This window comes from Balaenoptera musculus, chromosome 11, assembly GCF_009873245.2.
Source record: "Balaenoptera musculus isolate JJ_BM4_2016_0621 chromosome 11, mBalMus1.pri.v3, whole genome shotgun sequence".
NCBI lineage: Eukaryota > Metazoa > Chordata > Mammalia > Artiodactyla > Balaenopteridae > Balaenoptera > Balaenoptera musculus.
In genome coordinates this window covers 56,168,532-56,192,881 of record NC_045795.1, presented here as the reverse complement: position 1 = coordinate 56,192,881, position 24,350 = coordinate 56,168,532, and the positions used below count along the sequence as shown (strand labels likewise).

Here is a 24,350-nt window from a genome sequence, read left to right as displayed (position 1 = left end):
CCAGCACCTCACTCTCCACTTCTCCACCCTCACACTGGAGCAAGGGGGGGACATCTATCCCCTGGGCAGGAGGGACCAGCAAGAAACAAAACCCTGCACGGCGGAGGGTATGGAGGGCTCAGTCTTTGGAATGTCACGGCCGACCCCTCCAACCCCAGAGGCCCACTCTCCCCAGAGGCGGACCTGCTGAGTGACCCAGACCTGAGAGCCCACTCACCATACCTTGTGAAGGCCACAGGCTTTTATTTTAGTGACCCAGGAGTCTCCAAGCAGGGTGCGCCAGGAGGGCCTCCCCGAGGGGCTCATATATGTGTAGGGGAGATGCCTGCAGGCAGGCATCTTGGCCACGTAGATGGAGCCGGCAGGGCCGGGGTTCAGAAGAAGCCGAGCTGCTTCTTCTCCTGCTGCTGCCTCCACTTGGCCATGCTGTAGAACTCCTCCTTGGACTTCCCAAAGATCTCTTGGAAATCAGAGTCTGAGAGATAGGACTGGGGTGGGGGAGAGGAGGGAGTGGGTGCAGAGGAAGGGTGTCAGCTGAGCCCAGAACCCTGTCCCACTCACCCTATCATCCTCTCCCACATCTCTCTGCCCATCACCCTATCTGGTGTCATCCTCTCCCACATCTCTCTGCCCATCACCCTATCTGGAACACCCATCTCCCCGGGCAGCCTGCCCATTGCCCACCATCGGTGGGTCATGCCCTGGGCGCCGGCAGCTCAGCTTTATATGCATTAGTGCTGGGGCGGTGAGTGGCAGGGCGGGGGTCTCAGGCATCCACCTCCTTGTGGGCCGGGTCCACACCCTCCGGCAGGTCCTCAACAGCCTGGTGCCTCAGCTGTTCTCGGGGCAGGCTCCCGCTGGCCACGGATCCGGGGCTGCTGCTGCCGCTGCCCGCCTTGGGGCCCAGCTCCAGCTCGTTCTCGGAGCTGTCCTTGGAGCCCTTGAGGGCCGACAGGGCCAACGGGCCTGCCCTGCCATTGCTTGGCCATCTGGACAGCCGGAAGTTGTTGACCTCCTGTCAGGAGAGGGGACTCAGGCTGGGGAAGCTGGGGGATGGGCTCCCATGGGAGGCCACACTGAGCCCACCAGCCCTCCTGCCCCCAACTGCCACCCCTGCCCTCTACTGGCGCCTGGCTCCTTCCCTGCTCATCCTGCCCTCTGGGCCATGCCAGCCGAGCCCAGACCCCTGGGAGGCCCCAATACTCATTGCTGTTATCTCTGAGATGGCAGATACTGCTCCCAGGCCGCCCTCCACTACCTCCTCATAAGACTGATTGTTCTGGGGACAAGAATCAGGGTGGGGGCCGGATGGAGGGGCACCAATGGGACCAGATTCCCCCCACACACTGGAGGTCCCTGGGCAGGGCAATGGCTCCCCCCCGTCTGCCAGGGCAGGCCCCTCTCCCAGGATTAAGGAGGGGATGGGGGGGTTCAGGCTTCACTCACAGTCCATTTGTAGGGGTCCCACATGTGGAACCATCCAGTGAAGGTGGGAGGCTCGTGCCCCTGCTTGACTAGCACGATAGGCGTGGCCAGGCTCCTCCCTGCTGGGTGGGTCTTCAGGTACTCCCGGCCCCAGGCTACGGCCTCCTGCTTCCACTCACTCGCAGCTGCCCCCAGCCACAGGAAGATCTGGGCCACAGAGGGGGGCTGGCCTTGGGCGGGTGGAGCTGACCACTTCCCTCCCAGCCCTACCCATCGTGTGGTCTCAGAACCCGATGCACACATTCCAGCCAACCAGACCCACCCAGCAGGCTGACTGCACACCCACACACCCGTAAATGTGCCAGGAGGTCTCAGGCATGCATGTGTGCAATCAACCCACACATATTTACTGAGCACCGACTGTGTGCCAGGCAATGTTCTAGGCACGGGGGACTCAACCATGAGAAAGAAAGAGACGAAATCCCTGCTCTTGTAGAGCTTTCATTTTGCTGGGGGAGACAGAAAAATAAGTAAAATATGTAGTATATCAGATGGAGAAAAATAAAGCAGGGAAAGAAGAGAAGTGGGGTGGTGGTGGGGTGGATACCGTCATTTTAAATTAGAGTCAGGGAGAGCCTTACTGAGAAGATGACACTGGAGTCAAGATCTGAGGGAGGTGGGGGAGCAAGTCACATGTATGTCTGGGGGGAAAGTGTTCTGAGCAGAGGAAACAACAACCAGTACAAAGGCCCTGAGCACGCTGGCATGTTCAGGGAGCAGCCAGGAAGCCATGGTGGCTGGAGCAGAGCGAGCGAGGGGGAGAGTCAGGGCCGCTGGTCACAGGGCTGGGGGAGGGGCTTTGGCTGCGCTCTGAGTGGGATGCGAGCCCAAAGGCCTCCTTGCCACAGTCACACAGAGTCCCAGGCACAGTGATGTAGATACACACGCATATACACACACATGACCACAGATACACAGACACAACTGTCCATCACCACTCAGCCAGATGGCAAATCACAGCCGTACACTGTCACCCGTACTCACGCATAGTTGCACCTAAGCACAGTTACAATGGATCACACAGCCTGAAAACACAAGTAGCCTGAAACACCATCACATCCAGCCACACAGAAACATGATTACATGGTCACACGAATTCAGTCACTCAGGCACTCACACCTGCAGCCAGTTACATTGTCTCTCTCTCACAGTGTCACCAGTTATACATGGTCTGGTCACTTATAGCCAGTTCCTTGACCACACAGCCATTACACACAGCTGCACACACACAGGCAAATGCAGGCACACAGACAAATGACAATGAAAACACAACCATACAAAATTTATTGGATGCAGCCAAAGCAGTCCTAAGAGGGAAGTTCATAGCGATACAGGCCTTCCTCAAAAAAACAAGAAAAATCTCAAAATAAGCAACCTAACCTACCACCTAAAAGAATTAGAGAAAGAACAAACAAAACCTAAAGTCAGCAGAAGGAAGGAAATAATAAAGACCAGAGAGGAAATAAATAAACTAGAGATCAAATGCAGTCACACAGAGGAATCATGCACACGCACACGCACGTGCACACACACACACATGGTCACTTTATGGCCACCCACTCAGCACTGACATGTCAGCCATGGGCACTCAGTTGCATGGACTCATACACGCCCTTATAAGGCACACGGAGTTACACCCAACTACACAACCGGTCACAACCACACATGAGTCCCAGACACACAGCCACAGTCTCCCACAGGCTCCCTGGGTCACAGAGTCGTCCCTGATGTCTTATCCACAGTCAAACAATTGCCCACTCAGTGTTACAGTGTCGTAGATAGTCACACACCCGCAGCCTTATATGCAGTCACATGGCTAGAAACACAAAGCCACACACACTCACACCCAGTTACGCAGGTGCAGACACCCCCCCATTCACACCCCAGCCAGGCACCCAGGCTGCCGCACCTCCTCCCAGGTGTCCAGTAACATGACATCATACTTGTCCAGGTCCTCTTGGCTAAAGAACACCACTTCCGTGAGGACCAGGGGGCCCGTCTGGATGGAGCACTCAAACAGTCGTGGCTGGAAGTCGGACACATCCTCGGGGAGCCTGGCCAGCATGGCACAAGGCCATGAGGGGCGCAGAGAGACCTGGGCTTCTGACCAGCCTGGGCCAAGCCAGCCCCCAGCACAGCACCCTTCTACCGCCCCCCAGGGGCTGGGACACAATGCCTCCTGGAGCAGGAGGCACCCGCTCCCCTCTGAGTTCCACCCATCCCAGGATCCACTCCCAAACGCCTGCCCTTCTCTGGGCCTCCGTGTCCTCGTGTCAGTGGGGAAAGCAGGTTAGGTAGTCTGTCTTCCCACAGGCAGCCGGGGTGCAAGCTGCCCCATGAATTTCCCGGGGAAGGAGCACGGGGAAGGAGGGGGTGGCTGGTTGAGTGCGGAGGGAGGGCCGAGCTGGAGCCCTGCCGCCCTGGGAGGGAGGAGCCACTGGCCCCACCCATGACCGGGAGCCCAGGAGGCAGGCCTCAGGCCCAAGGTGGGAGGACGGAAGCCAGGCTGAGAGAGGGCGACAGCAGCACTTAGGAGCTCAGGAGACTTGGGGGGAGCACAGCGCATAGCCGGGCCGCAAAGACATAAAGAGCGGCAGGTTCTCCACTCCCAGTTCCCTTTGAGGCCTCACTCTGCCCTTCCTTCCCATACACACCCTTATCCATTTACACACCCCCCACACACTATTCTTGCACACTCCACACACGCTCCGGGGACACCACCCGTGGGGATTGTGGGGTGGGGGAATGCACTTTGCCCTCTGGCCCTCTGCCAATAGGACGGTCCAGGACGGGGACCGTGCAGGGAGCACATTCGGCCAGCAGAGGGCGCCACCGCCCTGCTGTCCCCAGCATCTTCCTGCTCCAAGTTAGGGAGGAGGGAAGGGTGGGCTGTGCTCCTGGGAGCCCCTGGGCTGGGGAGCCACGAGTTCTCAGCTCTAGTCTGGCCTCTCCACCTCCCTGTGTGACCCTTAATCAGTCACCCACCCTCTTGGCCCTCAGTTTCCTCCTCTGGGTCAGGAGAGCACCCTCCTCCCAGCCTTGTCACCTCTTGCTCCTGGGGTAGGGCGCCCGGCCCCCCAGGGCCTCCCAGAAGTGGGGAGGCTCCTGACCCTCCAGCACCATTTCCTTGTCCTTCCTGGAGATGACGGTGACCACTGTCCGTGCCATCTCACGCTGGTCACCGCTGCAGCCCTGGCAGGCAAAGAGCTGGGTCACGCCCTGCACAGGGAGGGGCCTTCACCTCCTGCGCCACATCCCCCACTAACAGGAGCCTGTGCGGAGCCGCGCCTGAGTCCCAGGAGCCCTGGGCTCGTGGCGGGGCACACGTGAAAGAGTGTCTCCCTTCCTCCCCCTCCTTCCTCTGTCTCCTCAGCTGATCAAGGTCACAGGGACCTGGAACCTCTCCAGGTCCAGAGCACAGGAGGGGGACCTCCAGGCTTGGAGATCATTCATGGTTTATGCTGAAGATCAGAGAAAACCCTGGCAATCTGAACTAGGCCTCCTTTTCCCAAGAGACTTGGGAAGGGACATGGTCCCGGCACGAGGCAGGAAGGAGGGGAGGCAGCCTGGGCCTGGCCTGGCTCTGACCCGTGGATGCCCAGGTCCACCCATAACTTCCCCCAGGTCCCAGAAGGGACACTGTGGCCTCTCCCCCACCTCCCTCCGGCCTGAGGCTAGACTTGAAGTCAGCCTCCGCTGCGGAGTGGACCCTTCCCTGGCCTGGCACCGCTGCCCCAGGAGTAAGTCAAGTGGTCATTGCTGGGGTACCTTCCCAAACCAGAGGTAGCAGAGGCCGGCTGTGGCCAGCAGGAAGATGTCGTTGGAGTTGAGGGCTGAGGCACGGGCTGGCACCTCCAGGGTCCAGGTGTTGTAGCTGTCGGTGCCTCGTACGTGGAAGAGCCTTGTGGCGGACGCTGGCTGCCCCTTCCCATTGTGCCCAGCGCTCCCCTACGAGAGGGCTGGGCCTCAGGCTGAGGCAAGGGCTCTTGGGGCCGCCTTCCTCTCCCAGTGGGGGCCAAACTGCCTCGGCACCCAGGGCCCCCTCTCTGGAAGCCACCTCTGTTTTCTACCCTCTGAGTGTGGAGCGTGAGGATCCCATCGGTCTAGAATAGGGAACCACGCCCTTTCTAAACAGACCCCTCACCCAATCTCCGAGGGGTCAGAGCATGGATCCCCCAGGCCTTGAAGACGGAAAGTGGGGAGCAGCTTTGCCTGGGTGTGACCCCAGGTAAGGCCCCGGCTCCCTTTCCGTTCTGCTTCCGCACTTGTGCGTCTGTTCTGTGGCTGCCTCTGGGGATGGGGGAAGAAACTCAGGCAGGGGTCACCCTTGGAGCTCCTGGGCCTCGGACAAGCACCAGGAAGCCAAGGGGCTACCGCTGGGCCCCTGACCTGCAGAGAAGGTGCTTAGCACATGCGTGTAAGGGCCATGGGCGCATGGAGGAGTGTAGAGGCTGCGGCCACAGCAGCAAGGCGGGCCCTACCTGGAAGATCACCAGCTGGCCCTGGAAGATGGTGAGGAAGTGCGGGGGCTCGCTGCCCATGGTCACGTGCTCCTGCACCAGGGCTCCATGGTACTGGAGGTCCAGCTCCTCGGCGTTGCCCTTCAGGGCCTTGATCTCGTCTGCGGCGGCCTGGAGGCCCTGCGGGCAGGGGTGGTGAGGGCCTGGCACAACTCCCAGACCCCACTCTCAGCTCCTCAGCTCTGGGGCTTGAGGGTGCCCGCCACCCTGCTCAGGCCGGCGCACCTGCCACAGGTACAGGATGTACTGGACGAGGCCCATCTTCTGGTATGTGTAGAGGACAAGGTAGCAGTTGCCTGCGCACAACTGTCCATGATGCGTGGGGTCCACGGGCTGCCTGCATGAGTCCTGGATGTACCACACCTGGGGAACAGGGGACCAACAGGCAGGGGTGGTGCCTCCACCTGAACTAGCCCACCCACCCTGTGTCCAGCCAGGAAGCTCTCTGCAGCTGGGGGCATGCCTCATCTGTGCAAACGGGCTCCCCCCGAGCTCTGTGCCCACCCTATACTCTGTGCTTCCGCCAGGGACCCCTGGGACCCACACTTGTGCCAGCCTGTTCTTAGCCAGGACTCTGAGTTGGTGTGTGGTGCCTGGGACAAACAAGTGGTGAGGACTCCGGAGGCTGCCCAGGCTGCCAGATGCCACCCCAGCCTGACCCCACCAGCCACAGCCCTGCACAGCTGCTCTCTGCTCAGGCCAGGGCAGCAGAAGCTGCGCAGAAGCAAGGCCTTGGAGCTCTTGGAAAAATTTCCTTTTTTCAAGTGTCACTTAAAAAAGTAAACCCTGTTCAAAGACTGAAAGGGAAACACTTTGTCACACTTAATGTGATGTCCTGTTCCTGTGGGTAGCCGAGCATGGGCCCTGGAGCCAGGCAAACCCTGGTTGAATCCCGGTCACCCACGATGGCAGTGAGACCTTTCTGAGCTTCAGTTTTTCCCACCTGTGAAGTGGGGGTAACAGCGCTCACCTCGACATGGCAAGAAACAACATCTGGGCATCCCGTGGCCACACAGAGCCTGACAGCAGTCTCTGGAAAAGACCAGAGCACCGAGAATCCTGCTTCTGCAGAAGAGGCTGGCTGCAGCCACTCGCCTCCAGGAGCAGCACTCACCTGGCAGCCAGGCCTCCTGGCTCGGGCGCCCCCTCTGGCTGCCTGTCCCCTAGCCTGCTGCGGGGGGCGGTGGGGGGGCGTCCCCTCCCTGCCTTTGTGCTTGGGGCCTGGGCTGCAGACCCCTCCTTCCTTCCTCCCTTGCCCTTCTCTCCGCTTTCCTGTTTCTCCTGTTCTCTCTCTCACTGGCTGCCCCTCTGTCTCTCCCTGGGTACCCCATCTCTCCCTGACCCCCCTTCTCCTCTCCCTGTGCCCTCACCCCTCCCTGCTCTGCATCCCATCCCCTCCTCCCTCTATTCGGTCTCCTCCGCCCTCTCTCATTCTCAGTCTCCTCTTCTTTGTCTCTCCCTGTCCCCCCAACCTGTCATCCTCTCTCCCTCCTCTCCCTCCTCCCCCTCCAACCCCCCGCCCCCCCGTCCTCTCCTATCTCAGTCTCTCCCCACTCACTGCCACTGTCCATCCATAGTAGGGCAAACGTCAGAGGGCACCTTGGAGAAACAGTATTTTCTCTGACCTCGGCCTACCTTGAGAACTAGCGTGCCTCACACAGGCGCAGCTGTCCTGTTCCCATAAGCTCTCAGCACCCACACGCCAGCCTCGGGGCCAGGTGGGACCACAGCTTTAGCCCCATCTTACATATAAAAACCTGAGCCCTGAAGGAATTAAGGGTCCTGCCTGGGGGTGACCCAATTAGTCAAGATACAACCCTGCCCTGTACAGAGCCTGGAAGGAGCCCCCAACCTCTGCATCTCCCAGAACATTGGTCTGAGACCAGACGGCTGGCTGACAGGGTGTGACTCTGTGTTGGGCGTGTGGGGCTGTGATCATGTGTGATGTAGAGTTTGTATGCTTACATGTTTGCAATTGTTTGAATAAGTGCAATCACAAGGTGTGAGTATGTGTGTCTATATTATAATATGTATGTGTCATACATATGACAAAAGGGCACAATTAATTGTCCAAATGTTACCGTGCTGGGTGCCATGAGTGTTACTGAGCAAGTGGCCGTGGCTGCGTGTGACTGTACGCGTGATGCGTATGAGCTGGCAGGGCGGAGGGTGCGTGTATACGTACCCATGCCCCGTGTGTCCCTGATTGTGTGTAGATGTGCACCTGGGCGTACCTGGGTCACTTTAGCAGCCATAAGGTTCACCTGAAGACAAAGCCTACACCTGTGCGCCCATCTTCCCCCAGCCAAGCCAGTGCCCCTCACCTCCACCTTCCCAGAGCCGTCGTCCACCATCCTGAGCTGGGCCGCCAGCTCAGGATGGCTGTGCAGCTTGCCCACGTCCAGTTTCACCTGAAGTAATTTACCTGAGGGTGGGACAGAGGGTGTCACTGGCGACGTTTGCCCTGTCCCAGACTTCGCCTAGCCCAGCCAATCACGCAAGAAGCTCCCTCCGGCCACGCCCCCTCACCCTTCCGGTGGAGATTCTGGGCCCCGCCCAGGCCCCGCCCCTCCAGCCCCGCCCCGCCCCGCCCATCGCTGAGGAAGCCGCGGCTCGGAGCTCCGCTCCGCCGTCCGGCCACGCCCCCTCACCCATTCCGCGGAGGTGCTTGTTCTTGCGCTGCTCCCCAGACCACGATCGGAAGAGCTGCTTGAACGCGGCCGACTCGGCGCCTTCGTCCACCACCTCCACATTGGTGTAGCTCGGGTAGCCCTTGGCCTGGATGAAGCCCTGGGCGGCGGGGGGGCTCTGTCAAGCGTGTGGCCCAGGGGCCCACTGCCCCGCCCCAGCCGCAGGACCTGCCGCTCACGCTGCGGGGCCAAACAGTGCGCTGAGCAGCGTTAATTAACTGAGCTCATGACTGGCTTAAGGAGCTGGCTCCGGCACTACCGACTTCTCCGAGGTCCCTGAGGACAGGCAGGGTCCCGTTCGTCCGGGCCTCGGGAAGGGCCAGCTATGACCACCCGTCAGACCCCAGGCAGAGCCCTGCCTCCCCTCCTGGAAAAGGAGGGAGCACCCAGTGCTTGGAGAATCCTCAGACCTCAAGGCGGGTCCCCCACGTCCCCCTTTTACACATGGTTTCTTGGATGCTATCTGGTCTTCCCCCCCATCAGGGCCCCCAAGGCAGGCCACAGCCCGCGGTACCCCAGAGAGGGGCCCTGTGTTCCCCCTCGGACCGTTGGGCAGAGCTGTGTCTCTGCCCTCAGACAGGGCGGTGGGTCTTCAGGCTTAGACCCCAGGGCAGGGTTATGTCCTCCTCCATCAGACAGGGCTCCCAGGTCAGGATGTATCCCCCTCCTGGCCCCAGGGCAGGACTACCTCTCTCTTTAGACCCCAGGACATGGATGTCTCCCAGCTTAGGTTGCAGGGTAGGGCGGTTTCCTCCCTACCCAGGAACCAGGGCAGCGCTATGTCCCTCTAAGACAGGGCCCCATAGCCTCACCAGAGCCCTGCTGAAGGCAGCCTTTTTCTCCTGGAGGCTAGTCATGCGTCCCTGCCACACGTAGATCTTGAAACCACCCTGGTCCAGGATGTAGCAGTCCTGGGACCAAAAGTGGGGCTGGTCAGTAGGTGGTCCAGACTGGGTTGGGCTTGTGGAGTGGGTGGGGAGATGGATGGGATGGCTGGGGCCAGGCATGCCTCACCTCCTTCTGCAGTAGGTCTTGGGCCAGTGGGCAGGTCGCCAACTCCTGGATCACCACATCCTTGCCCTTCTCGTAGACACTAGGGGACAGGCATCCAGATGCGGGCAGCTCAGCTCCTCCCGGGCCTGGCTCCACTCCAGCTACCACTGCCCCTCGCACCTCCAGAGGCAGAAGGCTTGGGGGCTGGGGGCCCAGGTTGAGGTCTTCACTGCAGCCTTGCTGTGAAGACTTAGGCAGCTCCCTGGCCCTCTCAGGGCCTCAGTCGCCCTGTCTGTACAATGCGTTCTCAGAAAGGCAGCCATGCAAGAGCACAGGCTGGGTCTAAGGTCCCACATGGCCTGCCCCAGAAACCCATGAACCTTTTCTAGAGGGCTTCCTAGAGACACCGTGTTATTGCAGTAACAACGGACATGCACGCCTGGGCTATTCCACCCACCCTGCCCACTCCCAAAGCCTGCTCACTGGTAGAGGCGGACATTGGCCTTTTGCAGTTGGTCAGTACTCTTGCTGGGCATGGCGGTGTGCAGGTTGCCCACTCTGTAGCCCAGCACAGCTTCCATGATCTGCATGAGGTCAGTGGCTTCAGCCTCATCATCCACCACGCCAATCTGTGCACGGCCACCACGCTCCCTGTCCTGGAGGCTGCGGGTCAGGGCCAGGCCCTGCGGGACAGGACCTGGCAGTCAGAGCATCCCCAGAATGCCCCCCCTCACCTCTCAGACAGTCCAGCCCAGAATCCTCCTGTCACTGCTCAGCTCCCAGAGGCTGGGGGCCAGGGGAGGTATCCCCTTATCCTGGCATCCAGGGGTAACACCAGTTCAGGATCTGGACTCAGTTTGTAGCTGCTTCTCAGCTTCTTAGGCGAGAGCGAAGCCCACCTATTGGGGTAGCTGGAGGACGGGCACCTGGAGGACCACCCCTCTCCCCGAGCACTGCACCCCTTAGTTCCCGGGGCAGACACTGACCCGTGCCTTCTCAGCAGTGCTGGTTTTGGGCCCATTCCACTGGATCATCATCTTGCCCAGGTCTAGCAGGAAGATGTCACTCTTATTAAAGCTGTGCCAGGAGAGCTCCACCTGCCACAGCCAGGCGTCAGGGAGGGAGACAGTGTGTCATACCACCCGCACCCAGGTGGAGGGGCACTGCAGCCTGTCCTTGCCCACGTGCGCATAGCTCAGGTGTGTCACTTATGTGCATGAAGCTGTGTGCAACTGGGTGTATGTGTGAGTGTGACACCACTCTGATGGTGTGCAGGCACACATCCATGTAAGCATGTGAGAACTTGAGCGTCACTGTGGACGTGGCTGGGTGCATCTCTGGGCATGTGTAAGCGTAGGTTATGCTGCATTTCACAGGGTGTCCGTGACCAAGTGCGACACTTCTCACTCAGTGCAAGTCTACAGCAGTACATGCGTACACAGACACATGGATGCAAGTGGGGCGCAAGTATCAGTTTATCCACACGTGTAGATGTGTGTGTAGGTGAACATCAAATGTGAAGAAGTGTATGAGCTCCTGGCTGACAGTGCATGTGTGCCTGTGTGGGGGACAGTGTGTTATCTGTGGAAAAGGGCAATTATCGTCCCAATGCTTTGGAGAGTAAAAGTGGGAGCTCTGAATAATTATGTCAGGCTAACAGGCAAAACCTGGGGCTGCATGGTGGCGCTGCATGACCGGGGATGTATGATCACTAAATCTGTGGGTGACACTGCATGAGCCTCGGTGGGATTGTCTGTGAGTCACAGAGCTGCCACATACCATGCAGACAGTAATGTACACAACTCAGTGTCACCATTCACATCGCAGGCATCAAACTCCTGACTGTTCATTACACTGATGGCAGAAAACCGTCTTGTTCTCACAAGATCAGTATTTTCCATCAATATCCTGACAGATGGAAGTAAGGGGCACTCAGATCTAATTTGCACAAGGGCACTCTATGGACCGAGTGGCATTAGGGCTAACAGTGGAGACACTGGGTGTGTCTATGGGTGACAATTATGATGTGTATGAGAATGTGGGGCTGTGCACCTGCCCAAATCATGCTACTTCCCACTGTGCTGCTTACCAGGGCCAGCCAGGTGCATCATCTTGTCTGCCTCACCTCCCTAGTTCTCAGTGTGTCCATGGGACAGATGAGGAAACAGAGGGTCAAAGGAGCTGTGGGAGGGGTGGGGCTGGAAGCCTGGCTCTGCCTTCTCTCTCCTCATCAGGATGGGCCATCGGGGAATGCTGACCTCCCGCGTTCCCCCCACTGTCCCCACCACGCTCCACACTTCCCTACACTTCAGGACACGCAGTCCAGCTGAGTCCAAGGTCAGGTGGCATCCCTGGCAGCTCTCACCTCGCTGGCTGACACGTGCTTCCCCGCTCTGATGTGCAGCAGCCGCTGGATGTTGTACACGTTGGTCTCCACGTGCTTGAGGGCAGAGGCCAGGCCTCCCTTCCGGTAGCTGAGGAGAGCATGGGGTCCCACGTGAGACCGTATGCTGCCATGCGCAGGGGTGAGTGCAGATGTGCGCACCTGCATGCACGCATGTGGGGACACACACGTGCCTGTTTAATACGTGTGTGCAAGTAGATATGAACACGTGTGTACAAGCATATGGGGGCAGTAATGTGCATGTGTTTATCCATGTGTAGATACGTGGACACATGAATGTGTATATACATGTATGCATGTGGGGCATAACGTGTATCTGTTTATCCATGTGAGTACAGATGTGCGTGCATGGAATTCACGCAACCGCGTATATGTGTGTAGGTGGACATGAATACTCACCGATGTATGTGGGTGCCCATCTGTAGGTGGACATACATGGGGTGGCGTGTTTTCTGCATGTGCATGTATACATGTGTGCATGCATTTATGTATATACTATTTACACGTATCAGGTTCAACAGAAATGATCAAATACTGGCAATTTCCTATGGTTCGACCTAATATATTGTAATTGTTAATTAAATAAATATTTGAAGCAATTTACAGCAAAAGACATATTTCTATTGGGCATAGTAACAGAAAAGCAAACTCAAAAACAACACTGGGATCCACTCCTGTGTATACACCCAAGAGAAATGAAAAACATATGTCCACACAAAAACTTGTATACAATACTGGATGGTGAGTAAACTTACTGCAGTAATCATCTCACAACATATGCAAGTCAAACCATTATGGTGTACACCTTAAACTTATACAGTGCTGTGTGTCAGTTATATCTCAATAAAACTGTGGGGAAAAACCACCCAAAACTTGTATACAAATGTTAACAACAGTATTACCCATAACAGCTAAAAAGTGGAAACAACCCAAATGTCCATTAAGTGTTGAATACATAATTAAAATGTGGTATATCCATAAATGGTGGTGTATAATTCTATTTAAGTAAAATGTCCAGAAGAGGGAAATCTATACAGACTGGGGCAAGGGAGTATTGGGGGAAATGGGGAGTGATGCTAAAGGGTACGGGGCTTCTTCTGGGGGTGATGAAAACGTTCTAAAATTATAGCGATGGATCCCACAAGTCTGTGAGTACACTAAAAATCACTGAATCGTATGCTTTAAATGGGTGGGTTGTATGGTATGATTTGCATGTCAATAAGTTGTCACCCGCCCCCCCTCAGAAAAACCACCCCACACACTGTGATGAGGGAGACAGTTGCCCCAGGCCGCCAGCCACCCCACGGCTCCTGCCCCTCCCAGCCCACTGCCCGCCTCACTCACATGATTCCAGGGCGGAAGTAGCTGCGAAAGCAGGCGGATTCGTGGCCCTGCGCCTCGCGGTGCTGCACGGTGGCGCCACCCAGCGTCTCCTGTAGGTGCTGCACGAAGGAGCCCGCCGTACCCTGCGCCTCCACACCCGCCTCCTTCCCGACCCAGTAGTGCAGGTCTTTGGGCGCCCCCGACGTGGCCTTCAGGCTCTGGGGGACCGAGGGCCCAGGTGTTTGCGTCTGTGTGTGTGGTGAGGGGCTGAGGTCCCAGGAGTGGGGTGGGGCCCGAGGGCTGGGGCGGAGATGGAGACCGAGGTGGAGGATGTACGAAGGGCTGTGGGGAGACTGGTCAGGTGCTTCCACCGACAGGAGACGGAGACCGGGGAGGGAAGGGTGAAGAGGCCTCAAAGGCAGCAGCCTCCGTATGGGATGCGATTCTTGGGCTCCCAGACTGCCTTTTCCCAGGGCGGAGCTTAGTCTGCACCATGGAACCCCCAAAGGGCCAGCCCCCACCACCACCACCACCGCCCCCCAGACTCCTGAAGTGCTCACGTGCAGGACGATATAGCAGTGCTCCTCAAAGAAGTTCCCATAAGCCCGCTCGGGGACCGGCACCATCTTCAGGTTCTGGGAGAGGAGGGCGCCTAGTGACAACTTGGGAGACCCCGTTCCCCCCAGCCATGACCCTGCGGGGGAGGGGGAGGGAGCTCTGAGTGGGGGGCGGGAGAAGCCTGGTCTCAGAGACCTGCACGCTGTCTTTACCACCAGCTCTTGTGTCTGGTCGTGCAGCTCACCTCAGTGATCCATATGTGGAGGTCCCTGCGGCTCCCGATGGCTGGGAGGCCCCCGTTGGTGTCCATCCTAGATCAGGAAAGAGTGAGGGAGGGAACAGGAGCCAGAGTCCTCAGGCCCTGGCCGCCTGTACTCTGGGCTCTATGCAAGAGCTCTCCCCACGCACAGCTCTCCAAAGACCCTTCATCATAGCCTGTGCCTCTCATGAGGAGGGCTGCGTAAACAAAAGGGCCAGCACACCAGGACGGGTACTGCAGACGTCGGCACAGAGGCTTTGCAACAGGGACCTGCCTTGTCATCTGTGCTTGTGCTCTTGAAACAGGGCTGAGCTCTGTGGACAATGATAGGCTTTGAGTCTATGGACAACCTCTGCAAACAGACAGGGAGCTTGAAACAGGCTATGCATACAGACAGGATCTGCAGCCAGGGACAGTCACTGTAGACAGTGATAGGCTTGCAGCCAGGCGAGGGCTCTGCTGGTCACAACAGGTGCTGTAGGCAGGGACAGACTCTGCAAACAGGGGCAGGCTCTTGAAGGGAGACAGAGTCCTGTAGACAAGACAGGCTCTGCACACAAGGCAAATAGGCGTAGGTCTTTCAGACAGTTAGGAGATAGCCATGCAAAGAGACACAGCACCTGCAGAGAAAAGGAACAGCTTCCTCAGACCCAAGAAAGGGATGCAACAGGCACAGGTTCTCCTGACGAAGATGAATTCTGTTGACAGGGACCACCTCTGTAAGGATGACCTACGTGAAGAGACACAGACTGGACCCAGGGAAATTCAGACAAGCTGGGCAAACAGGCAAAGGTTATGAACGCTGAGAAAGGCTCTACAGACAGTCCCGGGTTCTGCAGGTATGGAGGAGCTTTGCAGAACTGGGAAAGGCTTTGCAAATGTGGATGGGGGCAAACCCTTAAGACAGGGACTCTTTGCAGAAGGGACAGGCTCTGCAGATATGAACAGGCACATAGATAGGCAAGGCTCTGCAAAGAGACACGGCATCACCAGTCAGAGAAGTGCTTGCCAGACAGAGGCAGGCTCTGAAGCAGGCAAAAGCTCTCTAGGCATGGTCAGGCTCTGCATGCAGGGACAGCCTTGGGAAACAGCCGCAAATCCTGCAAACAAGGAGATCGGAACAGACTGGGCAAGCAATCGTGAGCTCTGCAGAGCAATCCGGGCTCTGCAAAAAGACACAGGCTCTGCAGACAAAGCCTGTATAGACAGAGACTTGGCAGACTGGGATAGGTTTTGTAAGCCCACACAGGCTCTGCAAACAGACAGCCTCTGTTAACAGTGACAGTGTCTTCAGAGAGGGCAGGATTTGCTGAAAGGAGCCGGCCAGGAAATCAGCTCCATGTTCCAGCACAGATGCCCCAGACATGGGCAAGATCTTAAAACGGGGCTGGGTTCTGTAGAGAGCCCAGGTTCAGCAAACAGGGACAGGCTTTAGAAAAGGATGAGTTCTAGAGACAGATAAAGGCTCCATGAATAGGGACAGGTTCTGTTAACAAGTACACATGGAATTAGGAGTAGACTGTGCAGACAGGCATGGGCTCTGCCAACAGGGACGTGCTCTGTCGAAAGACAGGGGTGCTCCCAGACCCAGTGACCCGTGGCGGTGAGAAACTCTTCGTAGGAGTAGAGCCTGCAAGCAGACAAGAGTTTCGATCCAGGGAAGTTCAGACAGGCTGTGCAAATAGGCAAAGGCTCTGAAAAATGTCACAGACTGTACAAATAGGGCTCAGGTTCTGCAGACAGAACAGGCTCTGAAATAGGAAAAGACTGTGAACAGGGACAGAGTCTAGAGACAGAGATACTCCCTGCAGAGGAAACAGGTTCTGCTGACAGGGCCAGGAACTATAAACAGACAATGCTTTATAGACAGGGACAGTGTCTTTAGGCAGAAAGAGATGTCCCAGCCAAGGCCACAGGACAAGCTCGGGAGACAGGGATAGGCTTGCGTTCAGGGCCGCTTCTGCAATAAAAGCATATCTTATCCATGAGGAAAGAGGGACAGACTGTTTAAAAAGACCCAGGTTCTGAAAAAAGACACTCTCAAAACAGGCTCAGGACAGAAAGAAGCTCTGCAGATAAGACAAATGTTCTGCAAACCCAGGACAGACTCTGCACACATGGACTGTCTCTGAAGGTGACAGACTCTGCAGCAAGTGACAGGCTTAGCTAACATGAGCAGTTTGCATAGATCAGACCAAAACATTCTCAAATTCTTGAAACAGAGCTGAACACTTAATACACACAGACTGCAAACAGCCACTGGCTCCGCAAACAGCAACTTTGCCGTGCTCTGTGGTTCTGAGTGTGCACAGGAGAGAGAAGCGTGGAATGAGAGGGATCTGGGGAAGAAGGGGGCTCTGGATTTTGTTACATGTTGGCAGGTGACTCTCAACGACCCCGGGCTTCCCTGCACCCCTCCTTCAGAAACCTCTGCGTGAGGTTTGGTCATTCCTTCATCCGTGGAACTTCTTTCGACGTGTAACCTAAATCCTGCCAGCTGCAACTTTTCCTTCTTGCTGCTGCTTTGCCTAATAGACCCAGAAGTCCCTTCTTTCTGAATTTCTCACTCCTAGTGGCCCTGGTGTGGTGTTCACTCCTCTCCCCTCCCCTCTCCACTCCACTCTAGCCGTGCTGTATCAGCAGGAGGAACACCCTTGACCCTGCATGATCAGGGAAATGAAGTGGGAGGGGAGATACAGAGTTACAGAATCAGAGGCATAGCGTGACAGGTGGCACCGAGTGGCCCAGCTTCCTTACGCCTTTGTCCAGGCCGGGCCCAGGCCCTGGTGAGCTCACAGTGGGAAACACCCAGCCCTCTCAAAGAGGGCCAAGATTGCCATGGATGTGGGGTGAGGTGGGGTGGGAGAGGGAGCTGCCCAGAACAGGGCGGGCAGAGGGGGGTCCTGCCGGGGCTAGAGCTGCCTCCCTGAACCCATACTGGAGACCCTGTGTGCTGATGGCCTGGCCTCCCTCACTAGAGCAGAGGATTCCGGGGCCAGGGGCTTGTCCTCCTGTTTACTGCCGGCTCTTGCTGCCTGACACCTGGCAGGTCCTCAGCCCATGACTGCAGGAGTGAAAGCGGACGGAGAAGGGAGTCACCATGTGCTCTAACTGCACCCAGAACTGCTGTTGCAGTGATGGCCTGTTGCTGTGACAGTGACATGAGTGACAGGCAGACACGGTGACCATGTAACGGTGGTCTCAAGCAACAGGAAACATGTGATGACATCAAGTGACAGGGGTAGTGACATTCAGCGGTGACGGGCAGAAGCAGTGATTAGTGACAACCACCAGGGCACAGGCAGGCAGTGACCAGAGGTACAGACTAGGAGCTGTAACTGTGAAATAGTGACAGAGTGACAGGAAGACTGCTTGGCTCAGCACAGGGGTCCCCAGGGCTCCCTGTGGGGCAGGGAAGTCAGACTGTGGCCAGGAAGTTGGGACTGGGCTGGTTTCACGGGGTGGGGACAGCATCATCCCCAGGGAGCTTGGAGGGTGCCCGCATATCCCGTGCCAGCCTGCGGAGCCAAACTCTCAGGCTCCCAGGGCCTGAGGCCTCATCCCATGTAACCTGTCTTCCAACTGGATTCTGGGGGGACGGAGAAGGGATACTCAAAGGGTGTGGGCCCTCTCTCCCCAGCACCCTCTTCTTTCCTCCAGGCAGCCCCTTCTCCCTCAGAAGGCCCCTTCCCTCCCCAGAGTGCCCCTTCTGACCCACCAGGCTTTCCCACCCGAGGGTGTCCCCTCTTCCCCTTCCATCACCCACCCCGAGTGGAGACCCTCTACCGGGTATCCTCTCCTCCTACCGGAAGCCCCCTCCTCTTCCCTGGGGGCTCACTCCCTCCAGCCGTGGCCCCCCTTCCTCTCCCAGATGTCCAGCTCCTCCTCTGACGTGCCCTTCTGTCCCGGTGCCCCCTCCTTTTCCTCCCCCCATGCATCCTCCCTCCCCAGTGCCCCCTTCTCTCCTGACTGCCCCTCCACCCTTTCTGTGCTCCCTTCGTCCTCCAGATGCCCCCTCCTTTCCCCTGGGGCCGCCCTCTCACACCCCTTTCCTTCCCCAATGCACCCTCTCTCCCCTGGCCTCTTTTTCCCTTCCCTGGGTTCCCCTCCCACCCAGGGGCCCCTGTCTCTCCCTCGGGGGCCCCCTCCTTCCACACCCCCCGCCCCTCCCTCTACCCAGAGCCTCCTCCCTCCTCTGGTGCCCCTTTTTCTCCCCTAGGTGTGTAACTTCCGCCTCCTGAGGATCCTGCGAAGGGGCGGGCCCTGAGGTCACTTTGCCGGACTTCCAGGAAGGGGGCGGGGGGCGCTGCCTGCTGGAGTGGGAGGTACGGACAGGGCCCCGGCCCCAGGTGTATGGACTCTGGGAGACAGACATGCCCCCGCCCCATAGAAAATCTGACACTTTCTTGCCTCTGAGGGTCGCTTTGGTCGCAGCCTCCCTGCCTCCACCAGTGTTCTCACCTGCTGGGCTGCTCGCTGCCTTCCCAGTTCTGCCGGCCCCTCGGCAGCCCCGAGCCCAGTGACCCCATGTGGTACACCCGATCTGGGGCAGCCCTCCCCACCCGGCCCCCCCCCCCCCCCCCCCGAGTCCCCTCCTTGCCCGGCCTACCTGCTGGAGACTGCTCGCTCCTTCACCCTGCCTGTGGGCAGTGCTGGGCCTGGCTCAGGGCCAGGCTCTGCCCATTGCCCTCCCCCACACTGTAACTGAATCCCTGTTCCCGCCCAGCAGGACACGCCCCAGCACTTGTCGGGCTGGGGCATTCACACTTAGTCAATCAGTTAGTCAGTCAACAAATATTGACCCAGCTCTCTGAGAGCCAACCCCTTCCCCTGGCTGGACTGCCAGGCCTCACCTCCTGGGTACCGGTGGCCAGAGAGAGCGGGGGATGGAGGCCTGGGCCGCACCAAGATGTGGGGTGTGGAATCCACTGTGACTTCCCTTCTGAGAGTCCCTGATCCCTGACCTCCAGAAGGCCAGGCCACCCCAGCAAACTTTAGGAGGAAGCAGCACCAAGGCTGGTTCGGGGGGTCGGCAGTCTGGCTCTGCGAGACCCAGGTCACTTCAGAAGGTGGGGGAAGGTGGCCAGGGCTCCCTCCTGCATCTCTGCTGCCCTCCCCACCCCAGTTCGGGCTCACTGCCCGGCACAGCCCTCCCCAGGGAGCCCTGATACCCATCGTGGGAGAGGCCAGTCCAGCCCTTGCAGGGAACACGCCGCTTCCACGCCTAGGCTGCCCCCTCCTTTCCTTCCTGATTGTGGGGTGGGGGAAGAGCTGGAAAACAGAGCCTTCCAGAACCTCCAGGGGCACAGCCATCCTTAACTTAGACCACAGGCCTCAGTCCCAGCCACGGAGCAGCCGGTGTGGATGCCCCTTCCAGTGCGGGAACACTGCTAAAAGCTGCCATCCGGGGCTTCCCTGGTGGCGCAGTGGTTAAGAATCCGTCTGCAATGCAGGGGACACGGGTTCGAGCCCTGGTTCAGGAAGATCCTCCATGCTGCAGAGCAACTAAGACCGTGCGCCACAACTACTGAAGCCCATGCGCCTAGAGCCCGTGCTCCGCAACAAGAGAAGCCACCGCAATGAGAAGCCCGCGCACTGCAACGAAGAGTAGCCCCTGCTCACTGCAACTAGAGAAAACCCGTGCACAGCAACGAAGACCCAACGCAGCCAAAAATAAATGAATAAATTAATTTAAAAAAATTCTTTAAAAAAAAAAAGCTGCCATTGGTCCCAAGACCCTTTCCCCATGTCCAGTCCTCACCCCCACTGCTCTCTGTCACAGGGTGGGGGGACTCCAGGAAATCTGGGTCCAGCTGTGCCCAGGAGGACCTACTGCCGGTGTGTGACTGTGTTTAACAGATAGAGTTACTGGGTCCCTGTGCGTGAAGGGAGGCCCGTGTCACAAGGCACTTGGCCAATCCCTGTGTGTGTCTGTGTGTCTAACCTGTGTGTGGGAGAATGCCTTTTTGAGCCTCTGTTCCTTTTTGTGACTGTGCGTGTGGCCTGTGAGGTGCCTGCGTTTGGCTCCACCTCTCTGCCTGTGCACACCCGTTTCCCGACTCCTTTTGTCTGGGGCCCAGCGAAATCTCACGCAGTCACTTCTCCCTACCTCATCTCAGTTTCTCTCTCAGTCCACCCTGGCTGGTCTTTGTTCTTCATTCCCTGGAAATGATGGCCCTTTCCTAGTCCCCAGAGCCCAAAAGCTGGGGCTTGGCTCCTTGTCTTCACCTTACCTTTCCCCTCCACCAACCAGGGACTCCGCTGACCAACCCTTCCTTTTGAAACCTCCCCCAGCCCAAGTTTTCTCCCCACCGCACTGGCCGCCTCCTTTGGGGCCTTTAAATGTCAGCAGGCACAAGCCTTCACTCCTTCGCCCGTCTCCTTTCTATTTTTTTCCCAAGTTCCAGTCCCCAGGCTGTAAACACCATGGAAACGCTCTCTTCTGATCCTGACTCCCACCCCTCCCGAACTCCCCCAGCCTCCATCTATCTCCTTTATCTGGTCCCATCTCTCCTGGCACGTCTGCCCTTACGCTTGACATCCACGTCAGGCCTCTCTCAGATCTACCTCCTCACAGCCTCCGGAAATGGCAGGAACATCCAGTTGCTCAGGCCCCAAACCTGGGAGCCATCCTCGGTTCCTATTCTTCCCTCACACCCAGCAGACTGGCCAGCGGCTGGTTCATCTGGGCCCCTGAGCCTGGCTAGCCCTCTCACAACTCCTGCCCTGCTCTGGGAAGCAGCCTCTCACACCAGCTGGCAGCACGAGCTCCTCTCTCGGTCTCCCTGGTCCCTACATCCATCCTCCCGCCGTAGCCAGAGGGATCTTTCAACCATAAATCAGACCATGCCACTCCCCTGCTTCAAACTTTCCAGAGGCTTCCCTAAAATCAAATCCCCAGTTGCCTATCCCTCTGGCTGCATCTCCTATCACTGTCCCCAGTTCTCACTTCATTCCAGCTACAGGATTCTCATTCTAGTCTCTGGACCTTTGCACTTGTTGTTTCCTTTGCCTGGAAGCCTCTCCCCTACATCTTCCCATGGCTCACTTTCCACATTCTGGACTCAACCAAAATGGCACCTCCCTCTGCCCTCGTTGTGGGCAGGACACCCCACCTGGCACAATGCAGCCTCAGCAGCTTAGTTGGGGGGGCGGCGCACAAGGACCTCTCCAAGGCCCCTCCCCTTAGACTTCTCTGGGTCTCTAGGAAGTCTCTCATAACTGCCCTACTCCAGAACCTCCCCACCCTGTAATCTGTGACCCAAGGCCCGGAGCGGTGGCAGTGGGCCCAGGGCCTGGCCTGGGGTCCAGATGAGCAGCATTGTTTTGTGTCTGGTGTGGACAAGCTCCATGGGATCAGGCCCTTGGCACAGAGAGAGGAAACTGAGGCCCAGAGCAGTGATCACAGGCAGCCAGTATGCTACAAGGACGAGAGGGTACCCGGCCTCTCCCTTCATCCTCCGGAGCAAGAATGGAGCTCTGTCAACCCCTCCTCCGGTTCGGCCACCCTCCCACGGATCCGGGCTTGGAGTCAGAAGGGGACTGAGCCTGGCTTGCCTCATCCAGCACCGCCCTGGCCATGACCCCCTCGTACCACTGACCTCTTCCTGCCCCGGGACGCCGCGACCCGCCTCCACCCTCGCCCCGCCGTTCCCAGGGTTCTCAGCGCTACTCTGTTCCTCCCCGCCCCCCACCCTCCCACCGGCTTATCTCCGAAGGCCCAGCCCCCTCGGCATCGGTGTTGACAAAGGCGTCGGAGAGCCTGGAGTGGGCGGGGCAGGCGCTGGATGCCAGCCCCGCCTCAGGCCCCGCCCCTCCAGGCCCCGCCCCCACGTTACCTGCGGTCTGGTTCCCACCTCGGCGTCCTGGTGTCCCAGGTCTCATCCGAGTCCTGTTGCCTCTCGTGGAGACCGGGTCCCAGGTGGCGGGGGGTGCGCCCCTCCGGAGCGCGGACAGGACCTGGGCCGGGGAAGGGGCTGCCTGACTAGTGTCCTGGATCCCACGGCCTGGAAACGTCCGGTCCTACGCCCTTGAGGAGAGCGGCCTTGGGCCAGCGTGGGTCCCCTCCCGCCCCCCAGCTGGCTGCAGGCCGCGGAGGAGCAGTGACACGGTCACCAGGGCGCGCACGGTCCGAGAGCGACTCCCCCGAGGGCGCCATGGGAACGGCCAGGGCCCGAGGAGATGGAGCCTGTCCTGTGCCTGCGGGGGCCACCACTCTTATGAGCCGTGCGGAGTGCCCGAGGCCGAGGACGGCCCAGAGAACAGCCCTAGGTCTCTGCGAACGAGAAGGTGCCGTTGCCTTGCGTCTCCTTGGCGGGGAATGCGTGGCCCTGCGCAGCCCCCGTGCACCCACCCCAATTAGACACAGCTGGGGCCAGGACGGTACCCTCCCTACCCCCTCCTCCCGCCAGGTGAGGTGTTCCCGGTGGCTTGTGCGATCCACTGCTCCAATGTGAAGTGGGGGTAGCTACTCTGCTCCCCACCTCACTGTAAAAGCAGGGAGCTGTCAGGCATCTGGGGCTCTTATTGGGACCCCCTCCTCACCCCTGCCTTGGGAAAGACTCCCAATGTCCATATGGTGTTTTCTGTGTACTTTTCTGAGTTTCCTGAATTTTTTGCAATGAATACATAACATCTTTCAGGTAAAGCAATATATGCCATTCCCCCTAAGCCCTGCCCATAGCTCCTCTGCCATACCTGGAGGTGTCAGGCCTGGAAGAGTTTTGGGGGACTTTCTTTTCTTCCATAGCCAGTCAGAGTGGGGGTTCTCAGCCCTGGTTGCACCTTTGAATCATCTGGGCACATAAAAATATGATGCCAACCCTTAGAAACCTGGGCTGGCACGGGTCCTCTGAATAGGTGGGAAGGGAACAGGTCATCAAGAGGTCACTTGCTTGGGACCTGGCATACTAAGAGTTCACCTCCTGATGTTTTCTTGTTTGAGCACCTATCACCTCTGTATTCCAGGACCTGGTTAGGAGGCTGGGGAGGGTGGGGAGGAGTGGCTGGGGAAAGCCCACCTGGGAAGACAGTCTGCTGAGTTTATGGATAAGCGGCACAGTCTGTGTAACCTGGGATGCTGGCGTGGCACACATTTCCTGTGCTAGGGCTGCCTGTGAATCAACAGGTTGCTCACGGCCCACATTCACCAACTGGCATGGCCACTAGCCTGATCTCCAAGGAGAACACACTGGACCCTCAGGCCTTCAGGAGGAGGCTATGCGGGCTCTAGGTTTCCCACCCCACACCTCCCTTACAGCACCCTCTCCTAACCCAGTGATTCTCAGTTCTGGCTGCCCATTAGAAACCTGAGGGCCCTTAAAAATACAGATCCTCAAGTCCACCCCAGACCATTTAAACCCAGCTTCAGTGGCAGTGACAGTTCTCAACCATTTGTTTGCTTGTATGCAAAGGTGGGGCCTGGGGGCAATGCCAGAGAAGGCAAGGGGAGGGAGAGGGCTAGGGAGCTGAGCAAAGGAGAGACAGAGGGACAGAGAGGGACACAGCCTAGGAATCCAGAACCAGGGAGGAAGCTGGGGTGACCGCTGTGGCTGGCCAGGTGCTCTACTGTGGAGAGGGCACCTAGGGGCATGGCACAGACTAACTGGGGGGGGGGGGTTGGGGTGTGTCTCTGGGTAAATATTAGGTTTCCTGGCCTGATATAACACTGTGCCCTGTGTTCTTTGGGATGAATATACATGCCTGGCAGAACCCTGTATCCCTAAGACAGACAGAATAGACTGCAGAGGACTGTCTCACTGGCCTCCATTTTCTCATCCACAAAATGGGGATAAGACCCATCTGCTGAGCTTGTTGACCCTGGTGTTTTTTGTTATCTGAATTAGGTATCATTATGAAGAGACAGTCCTTAGAGTGGTGAGGCTGTGCCCAAGGCTCTGCCGGGACTTCCTAGCAGAGGGGCAGGGCAGGGAACTTGCAGCCCCTTACCTTCTCATACAGAGGGGCTGGGCTGAGGGCAATGTTTCTGCATGTCCCAGTGTGAGAAAACTGTTTTGGATATCCTTACTCTCTTCCTGGTCCTTTGCCATGCTTCATCTGATAACCACAGCACCTCAGCCAGCGTATGCAAGGGCTATGGGTTTAGGTACCACACTCAA

General features: G+C 58.0%; 1 protein-coding gene across 5 annotated transcripts; it reads right to left on the bottom strand.

Annotated features, from left to right (window-relative positions):
• Positions 1-228: 228 nt before the first annotated feature.
• Positions 229-22,150, bottom strand: VILL (villin like). Of its 5 annotated transcripts, none has more exons than XM_036867851.1 (20): positions 22,071-22,150; positions 14,218-14,284; positions 13,976-14,050; positions 13,437-13,633; positions 12,054-12,162; positions 10,675-10,785; positions 10,172-10,371; positions 9,710-9,788; positions 9,508-9,606; positions 8,657-8,795; positions 8,330-8,430; positions 6,231-6,368; positions 5,967-6,125; positions 5,254-5,433; positions 4,532-4,677; positions 3,395-3,539; positions 1,447-1,632; positions 1,208-1,279; positions 779-1,015; positions 229-488 (listed from the first exon to the last, which is right to left on the bottom strand). In XM_036867851.1, the coding sequence occupies exons 2-20, from the start codon at positions 14,281-14,283 to the stop codon at positions 375-377; spliced, it is 2,553 nt and encodes an 850-aa protein (XP_036723746.1). In that variant the 5' UTR covers position 14,284; positions 22,071-22,150; the 3' UTR covers positions 229-374. The 5 variants fall into 5 exon arrangements, with proteins under 5 accessions (XP_036723746.1, XP_036723744.1, XP_036723747.1 ...); XM_036867849.1 differs by lacking the exon at positions 22,071-22,150 and adding an exon at positions 18,842-19,735; XM_036867852.1 differs by lacking the exon at positions 22,071-22,150 and adding an exon at positions 14,853-15,581.
• Between the last annotated feature and the right edge of the window lie 2,200 nt (positions 22,151-24,350).